General features: G+C 46.3%; 1 protein-coding gene across 10 annotated transcripts in view; it reads right to left on the bottom strand.

Annotated features, from left to right (window-relative positions):
- The window catches only part of NTRK3 (neurotrophic receptor tyrosine kinase 3), a 198,162-nt gene that overhangs the window by 47,483 nt on the left and 125,337 nt on the right, over positions 1-25,342 (bottom strand). The window contains exon 13 of one of the 10 annotated variants that reach the window (XM_040569539.1): positions 22,281-24,984. The exons of the other annotated variants lie outside the window; for them this stretch is intronic. Coding sequence (XP_040425473.1) covers positions 24,866-24,984 — 119 coding nt within the window. The 3' untranslated portion in view covers positions 22,281-24,865. Of the gene's footprint in view, positions 1-22,280; positions 24,985-25,342 lie in introns of those variants that run through there. 10 annotated transcript variants of the gene reach the window in all.

The following is a 25,342-nucleotide window of genomic DNA, read 5'->3' as shown; positions in this document are numbered from 1 at the left end:
GCAAGCATTTCTTTAACACTCATCACTATAGTACCTAGTATTTACTGTATGGACAAACCATGTATTTGCATTCTAGGACTCCCGATAAACAGCAATCAAGAAAGCTGCTGGGAAATGATCCTGTATTAAGAGGAACCCAAGCATACTTTTAAAAAATTGGAATCACAACAGAAATACAGCATTGCCCCTTTTGATGTGAGATGAAGTTAAAAAGGAAACTGTTGCAGAATAAGCAGTGATAGTATTGGAAATTATTAACACATCTAATAATTGGTAACATCATGAGAACTGAAGCAAACCTCTCTTTCTGAACTCCCTAGGGTCTTGCTCCAAATTTTCAGCTCCCAATTTTGCTTCCCAACAATGTATTAATAAATTATGAGACGTTTCTGAGAGCCAGTGTCCGGACTGTGTAATTATGTCTACATTATTAAAATAATATCCCATCTGTCTTCAAAACCTAGATTTCATAGCAAGTTGTTAGGGTCATCTGTGAAGCTTCAGGGAAAATGCGTATGAAGAATTTAAGGAGATATTATGACAGAAGGAGATGAACCAAGAGAGAAATGCTGCTGAGGTAGCAGACTCATAGAGCACTGCCGGATTTAAAGTAAACTTTGATGGTTACTAAAAAAAATAAAAAAAAAAAGGGTTCATGAAGTTAAGCAGTTAGACAGCAACTGGACAATCTTAATGGAGAATGAGAAAATACTTTTACCGATCACAATTTCCCTCAACCTTGAGCAGCCATAAATCTTGCTTCATAGTATTTTAGGCACAAATGGAATAATAAGTGAGTTACAATAAATTGCTTTTTCACATGCTATAAGCTTAAAATATTGAAGTTTACATCAAATTCTTCCATTAGCAGTGAGATCAGCGCTGTGATTAATCCTGCATTATTATTAAATATGGGCTTGAAGCACAAAGCGGTGAAGAACCTCCCTGGCGCTGTCCGGATGGCTGTGTTATTGCGCTAACCTTGCATCTATTCTGTGCTCGTCTGCCCTGGCTGTAACTCATAAGGAAGACCGAATAGCCATGAAAGACGCTGTGCTGCAAGGGCACCTGGGAGGCTCATCTGCATAAATCTGTTTACCTCCTCCTGGAGGATGCTGAGCCCTGTCTGATAAACAGCTGGTGTTTATTTGTTTTAGGCAGGCATCGGTGCACTAATCTGTCTCAGCTGTGTTGCGGTCAGCCCTGCTGACAAGGTGTATGCAAACTGTCTTCCCGTAAGTACCACTCTTATTTTCCTTCCCCCCCGTACCATTAACTTATAAAAACAAGCCAACAAGACAGTTCAAAAGAAGAATCTATGCGGGAACCACAGCAAGACCCGACAGGAAAATAACCAGACTTGACAGCATGATGGGAATTCATTCAAGGCCGTGCTGTATCTACAGGAAGGATGTGAGCGCACAACACTGAAGTAATTCCAGTTTAAAATGAAACATCTTGCGGTCCTTGTTTCAGGATTACTATACTGCTGTCTGATACAGAAGAAGAGTAGGCAGATCCTCCACCTCCCTTCTTGTCCATCAAAGTTTAACACGTGGAGAACATGTTTTGAGCCCTTGCCTCTGCTGTAGTTCTGAATAACGCATGAACTGCAGCAGCAAACAGCCGACCTGCAGCTGGTTGGGAATGCCCCACAACTTCGGTTCAATGATGCTAGCACGTGGCTAAGCAAGAGGGTTAGCAAGAGGGTAAATCTGGGATGCTGCACTTGCTTTTACAAATCACCTCCAGAGCAGAAAGCTTTCTGTTTCTCTCCAAGACTCAAGGCAGAAGGGTTGCGGCTTTGGATCTGCGATGGGATCTTGCCTAACCTCCTCTGAACCTTCTGCAGAATGGCTGACTTTATCTGTGCTTAAAGTGCATTCAGTCAGAAAAGTGGCTGTCTAAAAACAGCAGCTTCTTCCTCCCTGTATTTGTTCCCATGTGTCCCTTAGTTGCATCTGCTCCCGTTCTTGACACAAACATATTCTACTTCGCTAACCTCGCAGACCCAGCACAGCCAGGGATATAGGGGAGGAGGAAGAGGGAACAAGATTAATTCTGCTTTCCTCCTCATACATCAATCTACCATGCCCTGATAGGTTGTTTCTGTACTAGCCCCTGGGAAGGAGCCTGGAAAAGCCAGAACTTTTTCACTTATACGACTGATTCAATGACTCTTCACCCATGTTTTACACCGATATTGCAGAATCTCTCTTGCTTATGCCTTGTGTCAAGGCAGAAAGACCCCAGCTGAACTTCCAAATCCCAGGTAGAGCTTATAGAGCTGATGACAGATGGTGTGCAGTGAAAACACCCTTTTTCCAATAACAGCTACATTTCACTCACATGAGAACAAATTGGGAGCTTGCTCGGGCCCATTTCATGAATCTAATTTTCCAATTATTGTCTCATTTTCAAATCAGTCCTGGGGGTCAGGCAAGGAAGAGAAGGGTTCAATGATACAGCAAATTCTGCATTTGAGATTCCCATCACAGCCAGGGTCCTTAAAACCACAGTTTGATAATATTCTTGCAACCTGCACGAGCATGATGCAGTGTTTGGACACAGACGACTACAGTGGGAGGTAAATGGACAAATCAAACTCCAAATAGAGTAAACCATAAGCAGTGACAGTACCTAAGTCACAACAAAATGCAAAACTACTTAAGCTGGATCACCTGTTCAAAATGGAACTAGATCTGAAATTAATTCATCGCACCTCCTTTCAAACTCCTGAGCTCCTGAGTCTCTCTGGGTGCAGTATTTTTAGTGGATTTCTTCTCCTTGGACTTTTAATTCACAAACAACACAGTTCTCTGAAGAAACAGCGCAAACCTATGGAAATCTTTTCTTTTACTTTTGCGGCCCTCTGTATCAGCAGCTTTCTTTTCTATCCTAGAAATGACCAATATGAATTTTCTACCAGTTTCTTCTCCCTTACACATGGCTGTTTTCCCTAGAGACAGCTCCTTTCCTGCACCTCGCACCTCTCTGTCATCAGCTCCTCCCTCCCTTAGCTTTGTCATTTCATGTCATTTCTTCTCTCTTGACCTGGCTTCCTATTTCTTGCCTTTCTTCCTGTCCAGCCTCTGTTTTCATACTGACTTCTTTCAGATGTGTTTTTAGGGTATCCCGATAGGAGTCTGATCCCGGGCTCTTTGTGGTAATGGCCTTGATTTCCATAAGCTTCTAAAGCCTCATTTGCATCAACAACACTCTATAAATGATAACAACAATGACATTTTTCAGTAGCAGCTGAGTCATTTGCTGTAACTATTAATTTATGCCAAATAATTGTCTCTTTTTTTCCCTTTATACATAAGTTTTCCACAAAAAAGGTAGCAAAGTTCTCAGTTAGTCAATATGATTCATTCACTTCTTGCCTGACACACTGCTGAAATAATTCTTATGAATAAATCCTGCATAGCTTGCCTGCTCCGTGACAATTAAAAGCAAATAAACCAAGCTCGCTATTTGCACTGGAAATTGTGTCAGTAAGAGGTGTAACTACCAAACAGAGTGCCTTTCATGTCAGGCAGTCAATTGCAATCTCGATGTCAACCAAGTATCTCAAGAGTTACCCAATGTACCTGATCAGAGTAAAGTGTGCAGATCGGGTAGGACCAGATCAAAAAGCCTTGACGCTGGAGGGCTGATAAGTTATTCTCTCACAGACTTGTCTTGTAGTGAGAGAAGATAATGCATAAGCTAGCTGCACAGAGTCTGGGTCTCCCTCCTGGCCTGGTGCAAATCCATCAAAGTCAAAGGAGGATATTGATTTCAGTTGTGGGCTGCTGTGAAGTACATGTAAACAAAGGGAGAATCAGTCCCACCTCATTTTTAAAAATGGAGAAATAAACAGGCTGTTTCTTATCTCCATACAGATTCCAAGTAGGTAGCCTTCCACTTTTGGTGGCTCCTCTCCCAGCTCTGACATGAGCAACCTTTGGGAAAAGGCCTGGGCACACACTTTGGCAGCTCAGCGCTGTGCCCAGGCGCTGGTTTGTCGCCAAGTTCCTCTGTCAAGGCACCCTCCAAGGACTCAGGTTCAGAATAGTTGTGATTATAAGCACCAAGCAGTTCTGCGAGTCCTTTCAAAAAGGCCACAAAGCCATGGAGTTTTAGCTAAAACATGTCTGGATCTCCCTCCATGGAGCAGGCCTAGTCCTTGGCTGAGCCATGTGGGCCCCAACCCGCAGGTATACTGATGTCCTTCCCACCCCTGCTTAGCAGACCCTGCAAGACCACCTCGGTCAGACCTTTCTCTGCTAATTCTGACAGCTCTCACAACCATTTGTGTGCGTCCACACAGCAAAAATAGAGAGAGAGACTTTCCATCTCACATCTTCATTACTTCAGCTTCTCTCCTTTGGCCTTGATAGAAACAACCTGAAACACAACAGATGCTCTCACTTTTACTGTTACCCCTCTCTTTGCATCCCTCCCCAGGCTTTTCTATCTCCAGCAAGCCTAAATGTGGCATTTGGCTTCACAGCTTCTCTTCAGACTTTTTCATGTCTTCAATCTTACCAAGGTGCTGGCAACTTGCTTTCAGGCAGCCAGCCCCTGGTGCCTGAATACCTATTGCATTATTCATGATCATAGTCATCCATAAAGACCTTAAAAGGCACCTACATTAGGCTTCTGCAGTTCTTTGTATTTTCTTGTCATTCCCCTCATTCTCTGGGAGCAGCTGCAAGGCACCAGTGCAGATCCCAGATGAGGAGAGGACAGTATTGCCCAGCTGACCTAGAGCTAATGCAGTACACGCTACTAAATGGACCTTGGTAAAAATAAAATAAAATAAAAATTAAATTAAAAATAAATACTATGTCCCTTGATGCGTTTAGCTGGACAATCTGGGCTAAAAAATAATAATAATAATCCAGAATACCAGCCTGTGATGTTCAGTGTAATCAGGCTCAAGAAAATGGGAGAACAGAAGAACAACCTCTGCAGTCTGCATCTCTGATCCTTTCAAAATACCTTACATGCACCACTTCCAAGCAAACCTCTGGCAATCAGGCCATCATCAGCTCCTCTGGCCTTTGCTGTTGCGATACCACGTGGAGAGGAAGCACTGACCCAAAGGGCTGCCTTTCACTCATCAGCTAACTCCACCAGCCACAGCTTGAAGGAGAGCCGCTGTTCTGCCAAACAGCCCTGGAGCTGCACAGAGTGCTTTGATGAGCGGCAAGGAGCGGCTGGATGAGCACCTGCTGGGCTACAGTAACTGGAGCTGCTGCATCTCTGCGGCAGCACCAGCCCTGGTATCAGCCACACAGCAGCACCGAGAGCCCCCACAGCAGCCAGCAGCAGCAGTCTGCACGTACAGTATGCTCTGAGGTAAAGGTGAGCATCAAGGGATGGGGAGGTGTGTGTGTAGGAGCCGAGAGGAAGATGAAACACAACCACAACTTTGGCCAAAAGATCAATGGGTGCACGCCCAGATGCTGCCAGGCTCCCACGCTGCACTGAAAACCAATGTCTTGGTTTGGCAGTGGGTGTCACAGGGTGGTGTGACATGCCTGGGGAGTTTAAACCCAAATCAAAGCTATCTTTCGTTTTCTTCATTTAAAAAATCTGAAAAATAATAATAATGTTAAAAATGCATTTAGCACCAACCCCACAAATGCCTTTTCAGGGAAACCTAGTCACAGCTTGAAGTACCCATCACTCCTATAAAAACAAAACATTTTCAATCTCTCATTCAGTTCAGTCCCATAAGCCAGAGCACAAAACACTTGGTAGTTATTTTTACAAAGAGAGGAAGATAAAGCGTCCCATGACTACAGGGTGCAGAGCAGTCTCAGCTGGGATGCACAGCACTTTGCAGAATCCTACAGAAGCACGGCCATCCTGTGAAGATGGCATGTGATGAGATGTCACTGGGTGAGGACAGATACCCTTGGTCCCACCTCTGCAAAGCATGGGTGCAGGTTTGCCCCACACCTGCCCATGCCTCTGTTTGCACTGGCTCCTCTGCAGCTCCCAGGGGAGCACAAAACACTGCTGATGGGACTAAAACCTTATTAGCATTCCAGACAAAAGACTTAAAAACAGACAAAATTCCCATCGCCTCCTGCATCCCCTCAAATAATTGCTGGCTGACAGTAGGCTCCAAAGCCAAAGTGTTAAATATACAATTGGGCTCTTCTGAGGAGCAAGACTAAGCCCAGCAGGACAAAGGTAGAAGAAGGACCAGAGTGGGCTGCAGTGGACTTTATTGGGTAAATGCCCAAGAGCCCTATGACAATGCATCATAGAAGGGACTTTGCATAAAGTATCATCCTCACCGACTCGGTACGCTCCAGGATCTCTCAGAAGCAGGGGTTGGGATTCTTAGGAAAAGGGGTTGTGAGAGGGGAAGTGAGTCTTCCTGGCGAACGTGTTTTCTTTCCACCAGCCAGGTCCCTAGGTCCCCTGCTGCCAGAGCGCTCAGAATAAAACATTAATTCAATACCACACATTTAATTACACATTATTTGAAAGTGAATTTATTTAACGGAGGAAAATAGTCTTCAGAGAGCATCTGCCTCCCTCAGACTCACGCGTCTGCTGGGAGGGGGCTTGGAGAGGAGATAGGAGGAATAATGGTTTGTTTTACATCAGCAGCTATTGCTGTTCAGCTCAGCCCTTCAAAAAGGGAAGATTTTAAAGAGATAGAGTTGTGTTTTGCAGGAACTTACCGGCTGATTTGATTTTCCACCTACTTTTCACTTGATTGGAAAGCGCTGCTGCAGACAGATACCACTCGTCTTTCTTTTTTATTATTTTCCCAGGGAAGGGAGGGATTACCGGTGGAGGGACGGAGGAGGATTGGCTGCCCCTCGAGGGACTACGCAGCAGTCAGATTTCAGGCTTAAGGCTTTAACAACACAGTAATCAGACACTTAGCAGCATCCTATTGCTGAGATGGATAATCACAATAAAGCTGGAAGCGACCAGGTCTCAGCAGCAGCCTCGCAGCTTTAAGAACGTCTCCCACCAGGAACACGGAGGCTTACCTTCTGTCCCCGAGGTGGCTTCCAAGGCCCTTGGCTATCGGCTTCCCCAGCCTGAGAAGTCACCACCACAGCTCTGCCCGTGCCCCTCAGCAGGGACCAGAAGCCTCCCAGCGCCTGCTTGCAGGCGATATCAAGGCTCACCTTTCCCCAGTCAAATCTCCAGTGCAGAGAAATGGGGACTGGCTCCAGTGCCTGGCACAGGCATCCCCTCCTCGACTGTGTATAAATCATGCTGAACTGCTGCAAAGCCAGAAAAGAGCTGTTGGGTCCACATGAACCTTTTTTCCAACCCTTATGCCTGCATAGAGTCTTCCTCCCACTCCTTAATTTGGAATCATCATCAAAAAACTCTCTCCCCTCCTCAACAGCTTTGATTAGCCAGCAATCCCCACCTGGGGGGGGTGATGGAGGCAATGGGACCAGCTGGTACTTACCCCTGCAGAGGGCACATCTCTGAGGGCTGGACGTCCTAAGGTGAATTTATTGCTCTTTTCAGCTTCACCAGCCGAATCCTGCTGGTGCCGGCCTGGTCCCAGCAGCTGCTCTCAGCCATGCTGTAGTTTGCGTGCAGACCCAGGTAGATATCGCAGCACTAGGTACAGGATTTTAGGTTAAGCTTATCCTTGCAATTCTGAGAATGTGAGTATTTGGGGTACTACTGTTTCAATATTGTCCAGTTTCCATGGATTTGGGGGTCTAGCCAAAAATATACACTGCTTCTGCTTAGTCTAGTTCTGCTGTCATCATCTTCCTAACAGCTTCTAGGCTTAACCTGCCCCACTATAAGTGCTAAAAAATCCCTCATACAACAGTGTCAGACATAGTGAACACATTCTGTGGACCACGCAGCTATTAGAAAGGTGGCATTAAAGAAAGAGGCAGGGTTTGGAAGCCATCCCAGGACTGATTCACAGCTGTGGTTCACAGCGCAGAACCCACTCTGAACAGAGTAAGAGCTGGCCCCAAACTTGGGTGCAAACCGGAGTGGTATTTTTAGAAGAATCACAGTTCCCGCCAGATGTGAAAGTGAGAAAAGGTTTTCAGAAAAATCTGTTGTGACACAATTTCTCGACCAATTCAAAGCAGGTGATTTTGTGAGAGGGCCTGATCTTCTGAGCTTTCCAACTAGAGCTCCAGGCAGGTTGGAAATGCTTCTGATTGCTGTCAGCCTCACCATAATCACAAAGGAAAATGAAAATTTGGACAAAACATGGCATTTTCTGCTTTCTGTTGTTGTGGTGGTTGATGATGTTTTCTGTTTTCTATTTACTCCTGGTAACTCCATGTCCTTATGTTTTCTCTTGCCCCATGCCCAGTCATTCTCCCACCAGTGGCTTCTTTGCTGGTCATTAAACGGGAGGCTAATGCAGCCAAACTCATGGAACAAGAAAATTCCAGAAGTGAGGCCATATGGAGTGAAAACATGAGGTGCTGAAAGACAGATCTCAGGCTAAAGTTATGATTTAATTAGAAAGCCTCTCTCCAATTTGCCCAATTTCCATTTCTCTCCTTCCTTTCCCTTCCTTCTCGCCTCCTCCGACTCCCTTTCTCCTCGGGCTGACACAGGAGGTGCACACACGTCTATGGCTTGATGAGGTGTTCCCTCAGACTCATGTTTTCCTAACACCCCAAACGGACCTTGCTCTGTCTTTGTTTCTGCCTGAGGTTTCCTTGGTTTTCTCCCTACTTGTTCTGCGTGCGTGACACTATCCCTTTCTGCATCTTGCCAACTCCTCCTGCAGAAGGAAACCCCTGAAGGAGGAGTAATGTGAGCCATTTCTGCCTGCTGGGCTCTAAAATTTCTGTGGTTTGGGCAATTTCGGCAATTGTTATGAAGAAGCAAATTATGCAGAGGAAAAAAAGAGAGGACGGATCATACAAAGGAATTAGCTAATCTGATGGGGAGAGCAGCTGGTCCTCATTCAGTCACACAGGTCTGTGAGGAGCTGGTGCTTCTTCTCCTCCTTTTGTCTGCGTCTGAGTCAGTCACGGGTAGAACTTGACGAATATTGGGCTGTTGCTTCTGCGATGCTTCACACAATGAGAAATCCCCCTGTCCTCCCATGTCCTTCTCGTTGCTGAAAAATGAGCAGGACCTCTGAAAGGCAGAGCCTTGCCTCTATGTGGGCTCCAAAAGTGCTCCAGGGTGGGATCCAACTTGTTTCATGGACACTGGCTGAGCAAAGAGACCACCTTGCCAATGGCACCTTCCTCTCCTTGGCAGAAACAGAGCGCTCTGAAAAGCCAGGGGTGAGCCAGAACAAGTTGCCTTTGGACAAGGCTTTGCAAATCTCTCTGTCACCAGGAGTTCAGGACTACTTGAGGAACCACGTCTTGTTAGGACACCGCCATTCCTTCCCTGATGCTATTGCTTTATTGTATTCCCCCCGTGCCCTGCTTTTATTATGATTACAAATGAAATTCTGTCTTGGCTTGTTGTCTCTGACACTCCCAATGCAGGGAGAAAACAGGGTAATAAAACACTGTAAATGTATCCATTTTCTGTCTGTCATCCTTCAGTGATGCCTCATGCCATTACGAGCCAGGTGGGCTGGGGTAAATTTTCACAGAAAAACATTAAAAACTTCACTGTGTGAAAGAAGAAGAAAAAAAATCCTACAGTTTTCTCCTGTGCCAAAAAAATCAGCGTCTGCACCAGGGGAAAAATACCCAGTTGATTCTTCTTAAGGGCCCTGGTGAGACTCAAGAAAACATTCTGCAGTGCTGGTAGCCTCAGAAGACATGATTAATTGCAGATGGTGAAAAGGTGCATGTTCAGTTTTAACTGAACTATGCGTGAGGACTGGATGAATGCTAAGTTGGTATTCAAGACACATGGGGAAGGCAACCTACTAGGATCTTCAGCTACAAAAACAAGATTTTATATATATATATATATATATATATATATATATCATATACGGCTTAACAGCTTAAATTTTAAACTTGTATGCTGAAGTTTTACAGCAAGACCATACTGCTAATGGAAAGGAGAAAAAATGAGCAAGATTACTGCAAAAAAAGAGGGAAAGGAAAATAATGTTTTGCAGTTAGCTGAGGAAACAAAGGCATGAAAGGGATCTTCGCTGCACCCCCCAAAGCTAGCAATAGCAATCTGCAGATGAAAGTATGTGGGTGGTGCTGCAGAGCACAGAGCGGGGCATAATGGTGGAAAGATCTCTGAAATGCTATTAGTTTGTTCTCCTCACTAGCCTAGGACAGGTCTCATTTAATCGGAAAATGGCTTGAACAAGAGTATATACGTTGCTTTCCTGAAACGTCTTAATTGGAGGGCCAGCAGCAGATATTGGGATGGTAACATGGAAAAACCAGGGGCCAGTTCCCACTAATCTAATCCATCAGTCTGCCGGCAAATCCTGTTTTGTTATTGCAATCTGAGCTTGGACAGTGACCTCGAATTCAGTTTGTATTATAAAGGTCACCTTGATGTCTTTTCTTTATCAATCAGAGTTTAAATCGAGTCCCTTAACCTTTTCCCAGAGCAGAGATTTTTCAAGCTGGTAATGGGCAAACCTACACACATTGAGATCTGAGTGCAGATGAGTACCCGAGCTTCAAACCTTCGCTCCAACTCCTTGCATCTACGCTGCCAGGCTGCAGCTCTTCTGCAAAGAGAGCTCACGTCAAGTCTCAGTCACAAGGTCTCCAGACCAGAAATTGGAATTGCAGAGAAAGCAGACAAAATTAAAAAATAATGAAAGTAAAAATAATTACCGAGCTGTTCAAAATCATATCTTCATTTCTGGAGGGAGTTCAATGAAGGAAAAGATTCCTACGCTGTCCAGCTTGCTTCGTTTATCCTTTCTTCACATATAGCATGGCATCTCTGTTGTCTGAATTGCAGTGTCCCCAGATGTTGTCTTCTCTGGTGTGGGTACGTACCTTGTGCTGCCTGTGGTATCGCAGGAGGGTCGCAGAGCTCCTCTCTCTCCACTTCTTTTCTCTCGCTTGGCATTCCTCTCAAACACATCTCAAACAGCAGATTGCTGGGTGCTTTTGGGACCTTAGCAATAGTCAGAGCTGGTGAAAAATCATTCACGTCCGTGGTGTTGCAGCAGGGTGTCTCTGGCTCTTGCTTTCGCTATTTTCTTGTAGGTCATTAGCAGCAGTTATGAAAAACACAGATGATTAAGGCTGACCTCCAGGACACATCACGTTCAGCCTCTTTCCAATTGGAAACGCTTCTAGCAATAACAGTATCTCCTTTCTGTCATTGCTCTCAGGGCAAGATTTCTTCACGGGCTCTTATTTTAAATCCTACACCAATGTTTCTGCCCCCAGTCATTAATCTCTGATGCTGATCCTTGTCAAATACTTGCTGAAAATCTGTAGGATATCTGCTGAATTTCCTATATATCCAGTGGCAGCTAGATCCACGGGGAATCCCAGCAGATCAGGTAAGTGAGATCTCCCAGTACTTCGAGCCTCATTTTTGACCTTTCCCAGAGTGCTGCTTTCCCAGGTGTTCTCCCACAGCATCCTTTAAGGTTTCAGATTCCCAGGAATTTCCCAGAGCAGGCATTAAACTCACCGGATTGCCTCTTTTCCCCATTATGCCCACCACCTTCCAACCCTCATCAGTCTGCCCCATTTTAGACAGGCAAATTAAAATGTCAAAGAAGAGCTCAGTGAGTTGTGTGCGTGCCCACATGTGTGGATATTGTGGGATGTGCTCTCCATCTGTAGAGGATGCTCACCTTGTCCAGTACCCTTCACCAGCTGGCCACTGGCATGGGGAGATCTTTCTCTTCACCCTCTATAAAATTGGATGCAATTTTGGCAGATGAAAAAATATGTAAATGTAATTACCTCTCTTTCCACTTATCACTGATATAACCGACTTTTGTCCTCTGTGGCCACTCTGAGTTCTTCATGTACCACTCCTGACATAAGCACTTGCTCCTCCATATCATCTGGCTCACTGTTCTCCTCAAACTGCAAGCCCATCCTTGCTGTGAGACCGGTTTTGGTGTCTCTCACAGATACTTGTGTGCAAAAAGACCTTGCTATCTGAAACACACCCTCAGCATCCCATATGGCTCCCGCTTTCCATTGCTTTGCTTTCTCCCACTTTCTTCTTCCTCCCCTCTGCCGTCCCTGTGATATTTCAGCAGTGCCCCATCATGGTATCTCCATCTCTTCCATGCCAGTCCTTTCATCCCTTATTTCCTTTAGTTTTACTGGACTGAGTGTTTAGGGCAGCCTTCCCAACTGTATCTTAAAGGCCTGCGTTAAAGCCCCGCCGGCTTTCTTCGACTCATTTTGCATTCCCCGTACGGCGGCTCGCTGAAAGGCCAGTGGTTTCGTACGGCTGCCCTTTCCGCAGACCCTCCTCAGCACTTCAGCTCTGCGGGGAATATAATCACTGCATCCTAGACGCTCTTCAATTTCAAGTGTATTTATTACAGCCGCTCAATTTCCTTTAATCCATCATTTCTTCTTCTCCTCCCCCCGTGATTGCCTTCCTTTCACTGAAGTACACGTGCACTGAAGGAGGCTTTTCCCTCTGACCCTCGCTGCCCTCTCCAGCCCCATCCCTGCATCGACTCGCTACCAGTGTCCTGTGTGCTGATTATCGCTCGTTACCCGTGCGGCTTAACGAACCTGCTGGGCCCTTTGCAAACAAGTGCAATTGCGGCAGAGAGCAAACTCCCATCGGTGACCCCTCGGGACGAACGGAGGGAGGGAAGAACCATTTTCAAGCACAAATTGCCTGTATCAGCAGCACCGAGATGACAACAGAGACTGAGAAACTCTCCTGGAACAGCCAACCTTAACGACAAAGTGTACCTGTATCTGCCAGAGTCTTGTAGAACAGCGAACTACTGGGGGCTTGAACTGTATTTTCATGATGCATGCCCCTTAGGAAACAAGGCTGAGCATAAAACCACAAACAACCCTGCGGAGTCAGAGCTGAAGCAGCCCAAGAAGCCCCAGTTGATGTGAAAGATACCCACATGCCTTCCTCTGTGTTACACTGCGTGAGCACCCACGCACACGGGGGTTTAATCGGTGTATTAAAACACTGACACAAACAAACAGGGGCTGCCTTCATAAGCTAGAATATCCTTGAGTACTTTGTAATTAACCGGGCTTGTTAAACCACTTAATAAGCAGTAGATAGCATGTCTGATGCCCCCGTGCCTTGGCTCACTGGAAAAGCCAGGCAAGAAGTGCTTAAATTAGAAACGAGTTCAGTTCTGAGATGAACCTGTAAGAAATATCATTTCGTTCCCTGTCAAAGAGCTTCTGCCCAGGGCAGACGCAGCTGAAACCAGTGCCTGGGTCACATCCTTCTCCGGTCACGGTCCCCATGCCTGCCCCGGGTGCTGTTCCCTGCCTGGCCATGTGCTCCTCCAAGAACTGCAGCAGCCTAGAGACACACCGTCCCTCAGTTTCCCTTTCTGAAAAAGACCATCAAATTATAGCCTCAGCCAGAGCAAGTCTTCTTGATTTTTGATCACAGAAGCGCTCTAAAAACCTTCACTAGGACAGATACAGAGAAAGGGAACAACACAGCAGGATTGTTACACCATGCACACAACACTTCTCAGCAGCCACCAACACTTAACAGACTAACGGTAGTTTCAAAGGACTCTTCTCTCCTTTGCAAACTGTCTACTGAGAGCAGTCACCCTGCACATCACTGCACACCAATTTCACACGAGAAAAAGTATCTTAGCCCTCAGCATCAAGTAGAAGGAGCTGAGGGGAAACATATTTCCTTGTGCTTACCCAGGCCCTTTCCTTTCCAAACGTGGAAGCTGTTGGGCCATATCAAGCTCCCTGAAGACACGTCTGATCCGGTTAGGGAAGAGGAAGGACCTGCCACGTGCTTGCTCCATGATCAGGCTGCTCCCAGGCTGCATCGGTGGGTCGCAAGGGAAAGAGGAAAAGGCAGGATTGGGAACATGGGGCAGGAGGCACTGTGGGACACACAGGGGCTTTTACCTTGCCAGACCTTGGACCTTTTTCCTCATGGTGTCTCATCTTCTGAATATTCTGAGGAAGAAGTACCTCACAGCTGTTTCTCAACCCGGTGATTGAGGACTGTCACGTATTTAGCAGCACGTTAGCCTCCAGCATGTGGCTTTGGGTGGGATTTGGGGACTCCATACAACACAGTGGTGCTACCCCAACTGTCACCAGCTCACAAAGCGTCCCAAAGTAATGAGACACAAGAAATTATACAAACAGTTTTCTGTCCAGCCACCTTTACCAGGACCCACACTGTGAACACCCTTTCCTCACTCCCTCAGGGGTTCAAGGAAAAGGGAGAACTCAGAACGAATGCAAGCAGAGCGGATGAGACACCTCAGTGTTACTTAGCATCCCTGAATGCAGAATGGGCAGGCAATGCCTTTGTTTTATTCCAAATTCCAGCACATCCTGGCACACCACCACCCACCCATGCCCCCTGAAGCCCAGCTGGCTCTAGGGCAGCCCTGTCTCCATTCCCCCCCTGCTACCCCCAAGCCCAGCAGCAGCTCTGAGAAGCAGGACAGAGAAGTGCCCTTAAATACAGCTCCCTGCAAGTCCACCCCGGGCCCTCCCAGCTCTGCGGCTAGTCCTAGATCCCAACTGGATTCTTCTTTTCATTCTTCTTTGTTCTGCCTCTCATTCTAGTGCTGAACCCCAGGCCTGCTGCCTCCAAGCTCCCTCCAAATGCTGCATTCATCCATTTTTAAAGGTGACCTTCCAACTTTAAAGGAAGTTTGCAAGCCTCGCTGTCTTCATTTGCCCTCTCCTTCTTTTCAACCTGCTCTGTATTATGAATTGAAAAGGGCCCAAAAGGTTTCTCTATTAAAAAATAAAATCTTTAGAAAGAGCACAAGTTTCCGAATCATTTCTCTCCCAGTTTTTGCAGCAGCCTCCGTGGGTGTCACGGCACTTGCTGCAAGCTGCCAGCTCTGCTGGTGAAACTTTCTTGGGCTCCCAGTCTCCTCGCATCCCCACACATGCCCACATCTGCACCCCCCTGCCTCGTGCTGTCGCTGCTGTTTGGCAAAGCAGTGCTCTGAAATCTGGGTAAAAATGACCTTGGAAAGGGCAGGGATGGAAACGGGGTTATTTTTAACTTGGATCATGCTAGAGACCTGGGTTAGGCTGTGGCCTTATAAGCTCTTGTGCTGGCACAAATGAAGGGCAGCAAATAAATGAAGTTCTTTTTATCTCACCTTGCTGCCAAAGCTGTGTCTTCCAAGCCCTGGGGCCATATAATGATGGAAAGGGAAGATGTTTGCAGCCCTCAGCTATAACAGTATTATTCTTACCAATGAATTGGTCACAGTAATTAAATAGGCAGTAACAAAGCAATACAAGTGTTTCTTACTGTTGTGGTACATTTTGCTATTTAATCAGGAAAGACAGGACCTGAATTTTTACTGCAATAAAACTGAGATAAGGAAAAAAATGATTTTGTAAAATGAAGGCTCAACTTCCAGCCCTTTTCTTAGAGTACAGCTTCAAACAGAAAACAAGTAAACAAACCAACCAACCGGTCCCTCTTCCACCAGAGTTTTCACTTTTTTTACAAACCATTCAATTGCATTTTCCCCTGTGACTGTTTGCCAGCTTCAGCGCTAACCCTTCCACCTTGCCTGACCCCAAGGCACACCTGGGACTCTTCGTTCCCCATCAAACGCCATGTGTCCGCGTTCCTGGCATCCCCACTGTGCTCTCACACGCTCACTAGGACACACTCTTTACTTCTTTAAAGAGCAACCATCAAGCAGCACAACATGGGAAGTAGCTGACTAGTTTCTTGCTACAATTATCTACTGAAAGTAGAAAAGTATTTCGGATTACATTACCTTTAGAAGGAGGGAGGGTTTCCCAAAGCAAAAGCAGGATCATGAGGAGAAGGTGCTAGTGGGTCAAGATTTAATACAATAAATAATGGAAGGTTCCTTGCCTCACACCCTCAGCCTTTCCTCAGCTCTGATGCTGGGATTCATCTTTGGGATATGAATGATTCATGGAGCCTTAAAATATATATAATCCATACCTCCTAGAACAAAGAGTCCTTATTCAGAGAGTTGTGAGGGAGCAGAGAGCAGCGTGTGCGGTGCCAGCACCTGGGCTGGGATGTCCCTTGGGAGAGGACCCACACGGCTCCCCATTTCTTTCTGGACCCAGAAGCTGTCCTGAGCTTGACGCTGAACTCTGCAGGAGTCCCCAGCTCAGTCTCTATGGCACAGGGACATGCTTACTGCTGAGGGTTTCGAGAATTGCTTTCTTGAATCATATCCAGGACCAGCTCAGGGACAGAATCTCCTCATCCATCCCCAGCAGCCAGAGCATACAAATACCACCAGTGCACTGCAAGGGATTTAAATGATTTATGCAGGATTACAGACAGGGAAGCTCTAGTGAAAACTTACCTCCATGTCACAGGCTAATAGACTGAGGACTTCACCATCCTGACTTCCAGTTCTCTGATCAGATGACCACATTTACCGATGGTATCTCTTCTCTCAGAAACACAACACAATACTTCTGCCAACAATATTTAATTCCTACTGCGCATATAAACACAGACATGCACATATCCTGCACCACGAGCAGTGAACATTGACTTAGTTCTCCAGACGTGAATGTTACCTCAAGAAACTCCACCGATGTTATGCCAAGGTGCCCTCCTTTCCCACCAAAGACATGGTCTTCCCCTGACTCCTTGTTGGGGAACCTAAGCATGGGTCTGGGTAAGATCTGGTGAAAGCCCCAAGCCCATGAGAGTCTGTCCTTACTCCACATCCATCATAAACACACAATGCCCACCCTGCTCTCACAGTGCCTGTGCTGCCTTTGGGGGGTCCCATGGCTTGTATCCAGTAAGCTGTGGGATGCCTCCCTCCCTATGATAACAGCAGGCAAACCTGAGCTTCAAGGTACCGAAAGCTAATGGCACAGACATAAAATCATTAAGATTGGGAAAGACCTCCAAGATCATCTGGTCCAACCATAAAAGCTTGAACCATCCCTTCAAGGGATCATCCATGTGGCCTGTTTTCAGTGGTTGTTTCAGGATCAAAGAGCCAGGTTGAATCTGTGCTGTATCTACAGCTCATCAGTACTACTTTTCCTTGCCTTCTGGAGTCTTAAATAATATACCTTAGAAGGGACATTGCCAGTCCTTACCCATTTGAGCACACCCAACAATATCTCAGTATCTTTAATGCCTGGGAGTCTTCTTTACTTCCTGGACCAACTCGCAGGAGTCCCCTCTGGTTAACAGGATTAAACTGAACTTTTCTTTCCTGGTTTCCAGCTCTCACCCAGTGCCAGATCTGTAGCGTTTCCAGCCAGAAGAACCCCAACTAGTCCCTGAGCAGGGACTGACACATTCTCAGGTATTGTCTCATGCAGTTATCCTTTATGCATTTAGACCAGTTCCATCAAAATAATTCCTTCTAGAGGGCTGAATTCAGTGTATTGCACACAATAGCTCCCTGGAAGGAGAAAAAAATGACACTTACCTGTCTTTAAGCGAGTCCTTTTTCATGCAACATCTGTGCACTGCGAGATGTGATGGCTCTGGAGACTGTGTATCTCGCATTGTTGTAGCAGTACTGAGCATATGACTTAAGCACTCCTAAATTTGTAACCCCCTCCGGCACCAGTCAACGAACAAATGTCTCTCAGGGAACACAAAGCAAACCCGCAGCCACATTCACCAGTCCATGGGGGACTGAACCAGGCACTACCATGCAAGCAGTGACTGTGCACAGCTGCTCCTATGGTCCCCACATATCACTGGGAACTGATGCAGCAAAACCAAAAATTGGTATTGATCCATAACCTCTCTAAATTACCAGGCACCAAGGCCTCTTGAGGAGATCAACTCTTTGGCCTGGCAAGATTAGCTCATGGTGGTGGCGTTTGAAATGTGCACACTGCATTATCAGGATGCCACTTTAAATCTCCATTATTGTCACCAGGGGCTGAATCCCTGTGGACCCAGATCCCTGGACACAAGCAGAGCTTGCAAGACCACGAGCTGCTTCTCTCTTGTATAAGATGTTGCAATACTCTCCCTTGCCTCCTCAGTCTGGTCCACAGACTGCGCTTATCCCTCCCTCCCCTTGACCCCAATTATCTTAATAAACAGCCTGGACACATCTCTGACTCACTTAAGATAATGATGACCTGGCCATGATTAGCTTATTCAGACTTCCTGGCAGTTTACTGAGCCTAATGTGACTCCAGTCTGGTTCTTTTGGATTTCTCATGAAAGAGGCTGACCTCTAGCAGCGGCTGCTCTGCCATTAGTGGGTGGAGACCTATACACAGATCAAAGTCAGGCTGCTCCCAAAAATCAGGCTGGAGCCATGAAGACTACTTTTTCTGAAAACAAGCTCTTAACTACTCCGAATGGCATAGGTAGCGTTGATTTCTCTTGCCAGCAGACAGATCTGGTAGGGTGGTACCACTGCCAAGGTATGAAATGGAAATATGGGGGCAAGGACAACCCCAAATACCATAGTACTGAAGAGCATCTCTGCATGTTAACATCTCTGGCTGCCTGTCTGAAACATTCACCCACCCAACCTGAGAGCAAAAGCAGCACCATTCTGCCAGTCTCACAACATGAATATATGAAGCAAAGCCGTGGAGGAAAAAGGCTAAATAATCTGAAATCATAGGCAAATCCTTACAAGAAGTCAACTCATCTGCAGGATTCGGGCACAGGTCACAAATGACTCACTAAAAGCAGAGCAAATCATTTAACCAGTGCTTGGAACAAATCCTTCTGCTTTGTATAGAACAACCAGAACTTATTCCTGCTGATTAGTCAACAGTTACACTCACAAGTTCAAAATTATTATTATCAAAGTTCAAATATAATTGTCTTGTACTTGCACTTTGCTTCACTGCTGGAGAGACCATCATCTTTTCTTAGCTAAGGAATCATCTTGCACTTGTTTACCAAGGCTGGGAGTGCGGCTTAGGATTTTCTTAACTCTTAACTTGACAAACTCGAAGACAGAACTCCAACTCAAAGCCCCAATCTGCAAAAACCCAGTTAACACCATTTTGAGTTTCTGTACAGATTTCAATAGGAGCAGGCACTTACCAATTCTCAGGAAGCCAATTACCAAATCCCAACAAGGAAGATGGACAAACAACCCCCAAAACTGCTGTGACATATCCAAGGAGGTGAAATTCAGAACTGAAGAGTGACTTCAGGAGCCGAAGCAACCAAACTGAGTTTCCAGCAGAAGCAGAGGCATTGTATTTGCACCCCCCTGCCCAGCACGTGTCTTCCCCAAATGTCAGCTTACAAGGGCTTGGGTGTAAGAGAGCACCAAAGAGAGCAACACGCATTTCTCACCTGTTTGGTGCTGCTTTTCAGAAATTGCACCATTAGAAACACAAAGGAAGCCACATTGGGCAAATGAGCTTATTTTTACAGTTGGGCTTCCTATGTTGTTTGTTGGTGGATCAAGGCAAAGCTGGTCAGTAGGGCTAAATCTGTGTGATCCCCCACAGTGTGGATGTCGTGCAGCCTCCAGTGCATGCCTGCGGCACATCTCCAGGCCACTGAAGATGTTGGGACAGCAGCTGATGCTTTGATGCAGAGCCTGGCACACCAGGCCACATGTTGGCACCACTAAGGAGCCTGCCTGTCAGGAGTAGGCTGTGGGAAGACATCAGGGAAACCACAGAAAATAAAGGCAAAGCAAAATGAACCGTAACAGCAGAGGGAGATACATCGCTTCGCCAGATAAAGCACGTTTTCCAGCTGTGTGCATGCTGGTCTCCCATCACAGTCTTTCCCATTCAAAGGGGATGTATGCATTTTCCCACAGCTTCTTAAACTTCTCTGCTAAATGATCCGGGCCTAGAGGCACTGGGAGATACACAGTTAATAAGGACTCTTCAGCTCGTTGCATAAATCCTACCAGAAGCACTGCAAAACGTTAAACAAAAATGAAGTCACCCAGCATTGATTTCTTGTGTGCTCTCTTCCCACCACGCACCCAAACCTGCGTTTTTAAGCTCTACTTCTGTGTCTAGGCCTCTTTATCCTCTGCTAATGCCCAGGCTTAACCCTGAGGATGTGTAGCTCACTCTGGGTACAAATTGGAGCAGAGTGGTGATGCACTGCTGCAGGTTGCTGACACTGCAGAAGCACCTTCCTCCAACTGTCCACAGCTCCTGAGACATCTGCCCCGGTGTCCTCCCCTACCAGCAGGGCACATACACATGCTGGGAAGGTCAAAGACCTGGTGGTAGGAAGACTACCACCTTCAAAAGAAGCTCCAGCCTTTTGGGAAAGAAGGGTTGACTTCTTAAAAGCACATCTAAATAAACAGAAGAGCAGTAAAGAACATCAAGACTCATCCTGTGCAACTTGGATAAGCAGCTATGGAGACTCACAGCACTCAGCAGCGCCAACGTACCCTGATCATGACCTTCAGCATCACAAGTATCAAGCACTCGCCTGCAGCAAGTCCAAGCCCAAGGTCCTGCCAAGCCACACAGTGCTTCCTTTGCACAGAGAGGTATTGTGCCAGAATTGTACCATGCCCATCACACTCACTCCAGGCATGGAGCTAAAAATGACTCCATCTTTCTAGAGTCAAAACACAAGGAAACAAAACACCACTTCTCTGCTCATCCCATGCAGGGGTCACGTTGTACAAGACCTGAGAAGGCAGGGCCATGACTTTCGGGAGGAGCTGATATGTACCACCGCCTGCGCCCTACCAAACCAGTACCCAAACTCCTTCAGTAATAAGCTCTGCAAATAACTCGGGAGCCATTTGAAGCCAGTGTGGGAAGGGAGAGCAGAACAGCAATATTAACTCACGGTCTGGCTCTCTTGAAGAGCTTGGAGCCTTCGTACAAGTACATCAGGCAACAGAGATGACCAAGAAGCAAGCGCAAGGTGAAACAAGTGCCCAACCCCTCCACAACACATATCACAGCCCTGGAGCATAGTCACGCTAGCTCCTTGGGAACTGAGCATCATAACCATCAGGGGAACTCATACCCAAGGAATCAGTTGTCCTGAAATACCAGCAGCCTATGTAATTCGTTAATCAACCTTTGTTCGCAGTGTCGCTGGGCTGTGAGACCTGATAACAGACCCTGGTGTGGTGTGGAAGATAAGGCAGGGCTTCCAACACCCATGTTTGCTTCCCATAGCTGAAAAAGGAGAGGGAAACAAGGACAAAATCCAATGCATCTCAGCTGGCCAGCAGATGTATAAGGTTGTACATCAGGAGACAAACATTCATCCCAGGCATTGCAGAAATCCCTAAAAAAGTAAAGATCTCAGCCATCATCCGTCCTGTGAACAACGACACCCAATCACTTCTAGAGACATTCTTATCAGAAGGGAAAAACAAGCAGAAATGCACTCAGTGTCATTTTGAGACGTTTGCTTGAAATTCATGCCAGGAAGTTACAGCAACAGAAAGATGCTGGAACAAGCTTTTATCTTGCTCATCAAATTTCTCACCAACTTTCCATGACGGTTCCAGCACCATCCACCAACATCAACTCAAACAAGTCCCCAGCCTTATGCTCACCGTCACCTGCAGGTTGGCACAGAAGCTTTAAGTCACAGAAATGACTTCTCCCAGTGACAATACAGACACGAGACACAGCCTCTAAGACACATCCTCGAGCCAAGCCTTGCACATTGCAAAGCAGCTCCTCCCTACCCCTGGAGCACCCAACCATCCGTCTGTGAACGCTCAAGGAGAAACCAAAGTCTGCCACTCACCTGGCACCCCACTGCCTCTACATCACACGCGTCCTTGCTAGTTTAATAGGATAATTGTCCCTAATAAAGGGACAACAGTCCAACACGCAAACAAGAGGACAACTTGCATAGCCAAGCAGCAACAGCATGTTCTGAAATGAGCACTGCAGCCACATCAACCTTTTAGTTCCCTGAGAGAGAAGGCTCCTAATAAAACTCCTTCCGCTGAGCACCGAAGCTTGCCTTGACAAACCCTACCACCATCTCCCAGCAGTACCACCTTGACCATTTTGAGCTACAAAACCCAACAGGTTGTCAACTGGGGTCAGCAGCAGAGATACAGGAGCAAGAGCCACACCTGAGCAATGTTCACACCACAACCGTAAATCCCACCCTCTGCACCCTCCCGAAGATACAAACAAACCAGGCTCCCCACACGTGGAACATCTCGTGAAGAAGTGGACTATAGGACGTGTCATTGTGAATGTTTATTTATTATGTCTTCAAAGAAGAGACCTGATGCAGCCGTTTCGTTAGAAAATAAAGTGTTTATTAAGAAACTAGACATTGAACACCCCTATAGTCTCTGTGAAAAGGGACCGTCCCATTTCCCATTAGCACAGGATGATAGTTATGGCAAGATAAGAATGCTCAAAGATGGAGGAGTCTCATTGACAGAATATGAGGTAATGATTTACAATAATTAAAAATAAAATAAAATTAAAAAGAAAAAAAGAAAAAAAAGAAAAAAAAAAAACATCCTTAGACTTGCTACTTAAAGCCACCAATCGGAAACGGCCATGACTGGCTTTCGTTTTCAGCAGTAAGGAACCAGAGACTGTAACTGGTGTTAAACAAATTGAGACATCGATCACAGTGGGGAGAACTGCTTTAAATTATGCTGTACGGTCTGGAGGATTTCTTCTAAGCAGAGATGGACCTGAGCTGCAAAATTCAACCCTTCCTCTGCTAGGGTGTTTGGATATAGGCTTCTGGTTCAGGCCCACGGATGTGTCTCTACGACTGATATACACAGTTGAGAGCAGAGTCCCCTGAACAGTGCTAGGGAGAGGAGACAGTTCAGACGGACGAGACATCCCCAGGTCGGGTGGGCGACTCCCAGGAGATGGGGAATTCAGTTCAGACAAGCACCCAGTGATTCGCACGCTTCGCGAAGCTCCTCCTCACTCCGTGAATCCGCAGAATTGAGGTGTGAGTAACGAATGGCCGCGGCTCCTCTCTCGCAGTGCACCTCTCGCATTTCCAGCTCCGATGCGGGCAGGAAACATTGCTGGAGTTTGGTCGTGGTTTCTGAAGTGATCCAACCCGAACCAGGCCTCCTCGTCCTAACGCAGGTGCCCCCCTACGGCACGTCCGTTAACTTAAAGCAATCTGCCACCATTTCTCCCGTACTCTTCTATTGCACTTTACCTTTCTGAGTGAGTGAACCAGGAAAAGAAGCAAGAGAATGGAACATTCCTGGGGACATCCCTATGAGAAAGCTGATTAAAAAACCTCCTGGCCATCTCCAGGGCGGTTCACGTAGGGCATGTGTAAAGGCAGGGAGAAGCAGAACATCCCATTCTGAGGCTTCTGCCCAATTCTGGTGGACAGGGACCAGGACTCTTTGCAGTGGCAGCGACCCCTCAGGGCTGGTGATTTGCAGACATCCCTGGAGTGATAAGGTCATCTCGGGCCACTGAGAAGGCAAGAAAAGCTGAGTGGCTGGTGAGCAAGGTCCTGGTTCAATACTCCTCTCCGAAAAGGATCTGGCCAAACCTGAAGCTTTTGGGATTTTGTTTTTTCTCTAGAGAAAATCCTCTTTGCTTATAGGTTTTCACCGATATGCGTGAGCAAATCTGTATTTCCCCATACACGTGACATCCAGAGAGTCCAAGGAAAACCCTGCAAGTTGCCACGAGGGCAGCTGACTTCTCTTGAGGACAGGATCAAAGGGTTTATTTTTCCATCTGGGAGGCTTTGGATGAAGTAAGACAAAAGTGGGAAGGGAGAGGGGGAGAGAATACAAATACCGGCCAGAGAATAAGATCGATATTCCTGTTTATGCCACAGAAGAAGCAACAGAATACTTATTTTTCCTCCCCTTCAGTCGGTCTGCCTCGAGCTGATCGTTCTGGGAACGTGACTGGGTTACGTTCAATCTCTACTCGAGTGGGAATACAGGGGAGAGCTAAATGGGGCTGGAAAAGGCCCAGCAACTGGGACCTGCGTGCGCCTGATACGATTTTCCACTTTGCTTACTGCCCTAGTCCTGGCAAGGACACGGACCCTCCTGCACTATGGATTCTCCATCCATGCGGGAAGTCCAGGCACCTCCTCAGATAAAGCTCATCATTCAAGCAGCAGGGAGAGACCAGAGCACGACAACGATATAGTCAGATCCAACGAGCTGCTCTAACACACAGACAGACAGACAGACAAAAAAAAGCCTCCTAGAATATGTGCACTTCAAAGATAACCACATCCTCTTCCCATCAGAGAAGTAAGATTTTCTTTCCGTTATTATTCCTTCCAACATTATTTTCTGTGCAAGAACTGGGAGCGGGGCTGCCTTTGCTCTTACCAAAAGTCTTCGTTCTGCTTTAGTTTCTTCCAGGCTCCCGCCTCAGCTCGCTCTGGGAGACCTCCCATCGCGGTGCCACAGTAAGAGGTGATGGCGGCATTCACTGGGTGTTGCGAAGACACAAGCTTACAAGGAAAACTCCAAGCAGGGAGGAGGACATGACTAAAGATGTCAGTTTGGTTGGCTTGGTTGGTTTTGTTTTGTGTTTTATTTTAAAGCAAAAGTACAATTATTTACTGTGTTATTAGGATGACTCCTTTCAATTGAGTTTAATTTTCTTTATTTGCTCTCATTGCTGCTGTTGTGCCTTGCAGGAATATTTAACGAACACAGCGACCATTGGAGGAAAGAACAGCCCTGTTATCTGGTGACAGAAAACCACAGTTTCAGTTGGCTTTAACGTGTGTACAGGCAGGGCTGTAGAGTCCTATTAGGAGGAGACCTCAATCCATACAGACCACGCTTACTGCTTCCCACCATTTTGAGGGCACAGCCTATAAACTTGACATCAGAACAGGGACTTTTAAGGAGTTTTTAAAAGCCATGACGTCCTTTGCTGAAATAAACACTGACATCCTCAACATAAATGCCTTGGTTAAGAGGTTTGGAATGTCCAGGGAGGCTTATTGGATTCAACATAATTTCTCTGAAACCTAAAGGGGGAAAAAAAACAGAAAAAAGAAAAAAGCAAAATAAAGTAAACGAAAAAACAAAAAAGAGCAAAACTAGAAAAAAAGAGAGAGATATCGACACACATGTAATTATTAAAAAAGAACCAAATGAATAACCAGCAAACGGCTGCAGTTAAATTAAAGCCAAAATGCCCTCTCTGGGCAGGGCTATCTCGCTCTCTCTTTCCACCAGGACCAGACAATCATTTCACCTGGTGCATGCAGGCACGACTACTCTGAGGATAAGGGGCATGCAGGCAGTCTGGATGGAGAACTGGGAACAACTCTCTCGTAGAGGTTCCCACTAACCAAGGGTGGAAAAGTCCTAGTTCCTATCTAG

This window comes from Cygnus olor, chromosome 11 (assembly GCF_009769625.2).
Source record: "Cygnus olor isolate bCygOlo1 chromosome 11, bCygOlo1.pri.v2, whole genome shotgun sequence".
Lineage (NCBI taxonomy): Eukaryota > Metazoa > Chordata > Aves > Anseriformes > Anatidae > Cygnus > Cygnus olor.
This window is presented reverse-complemented; position numbering and strand designations above follow the sequence as displayed.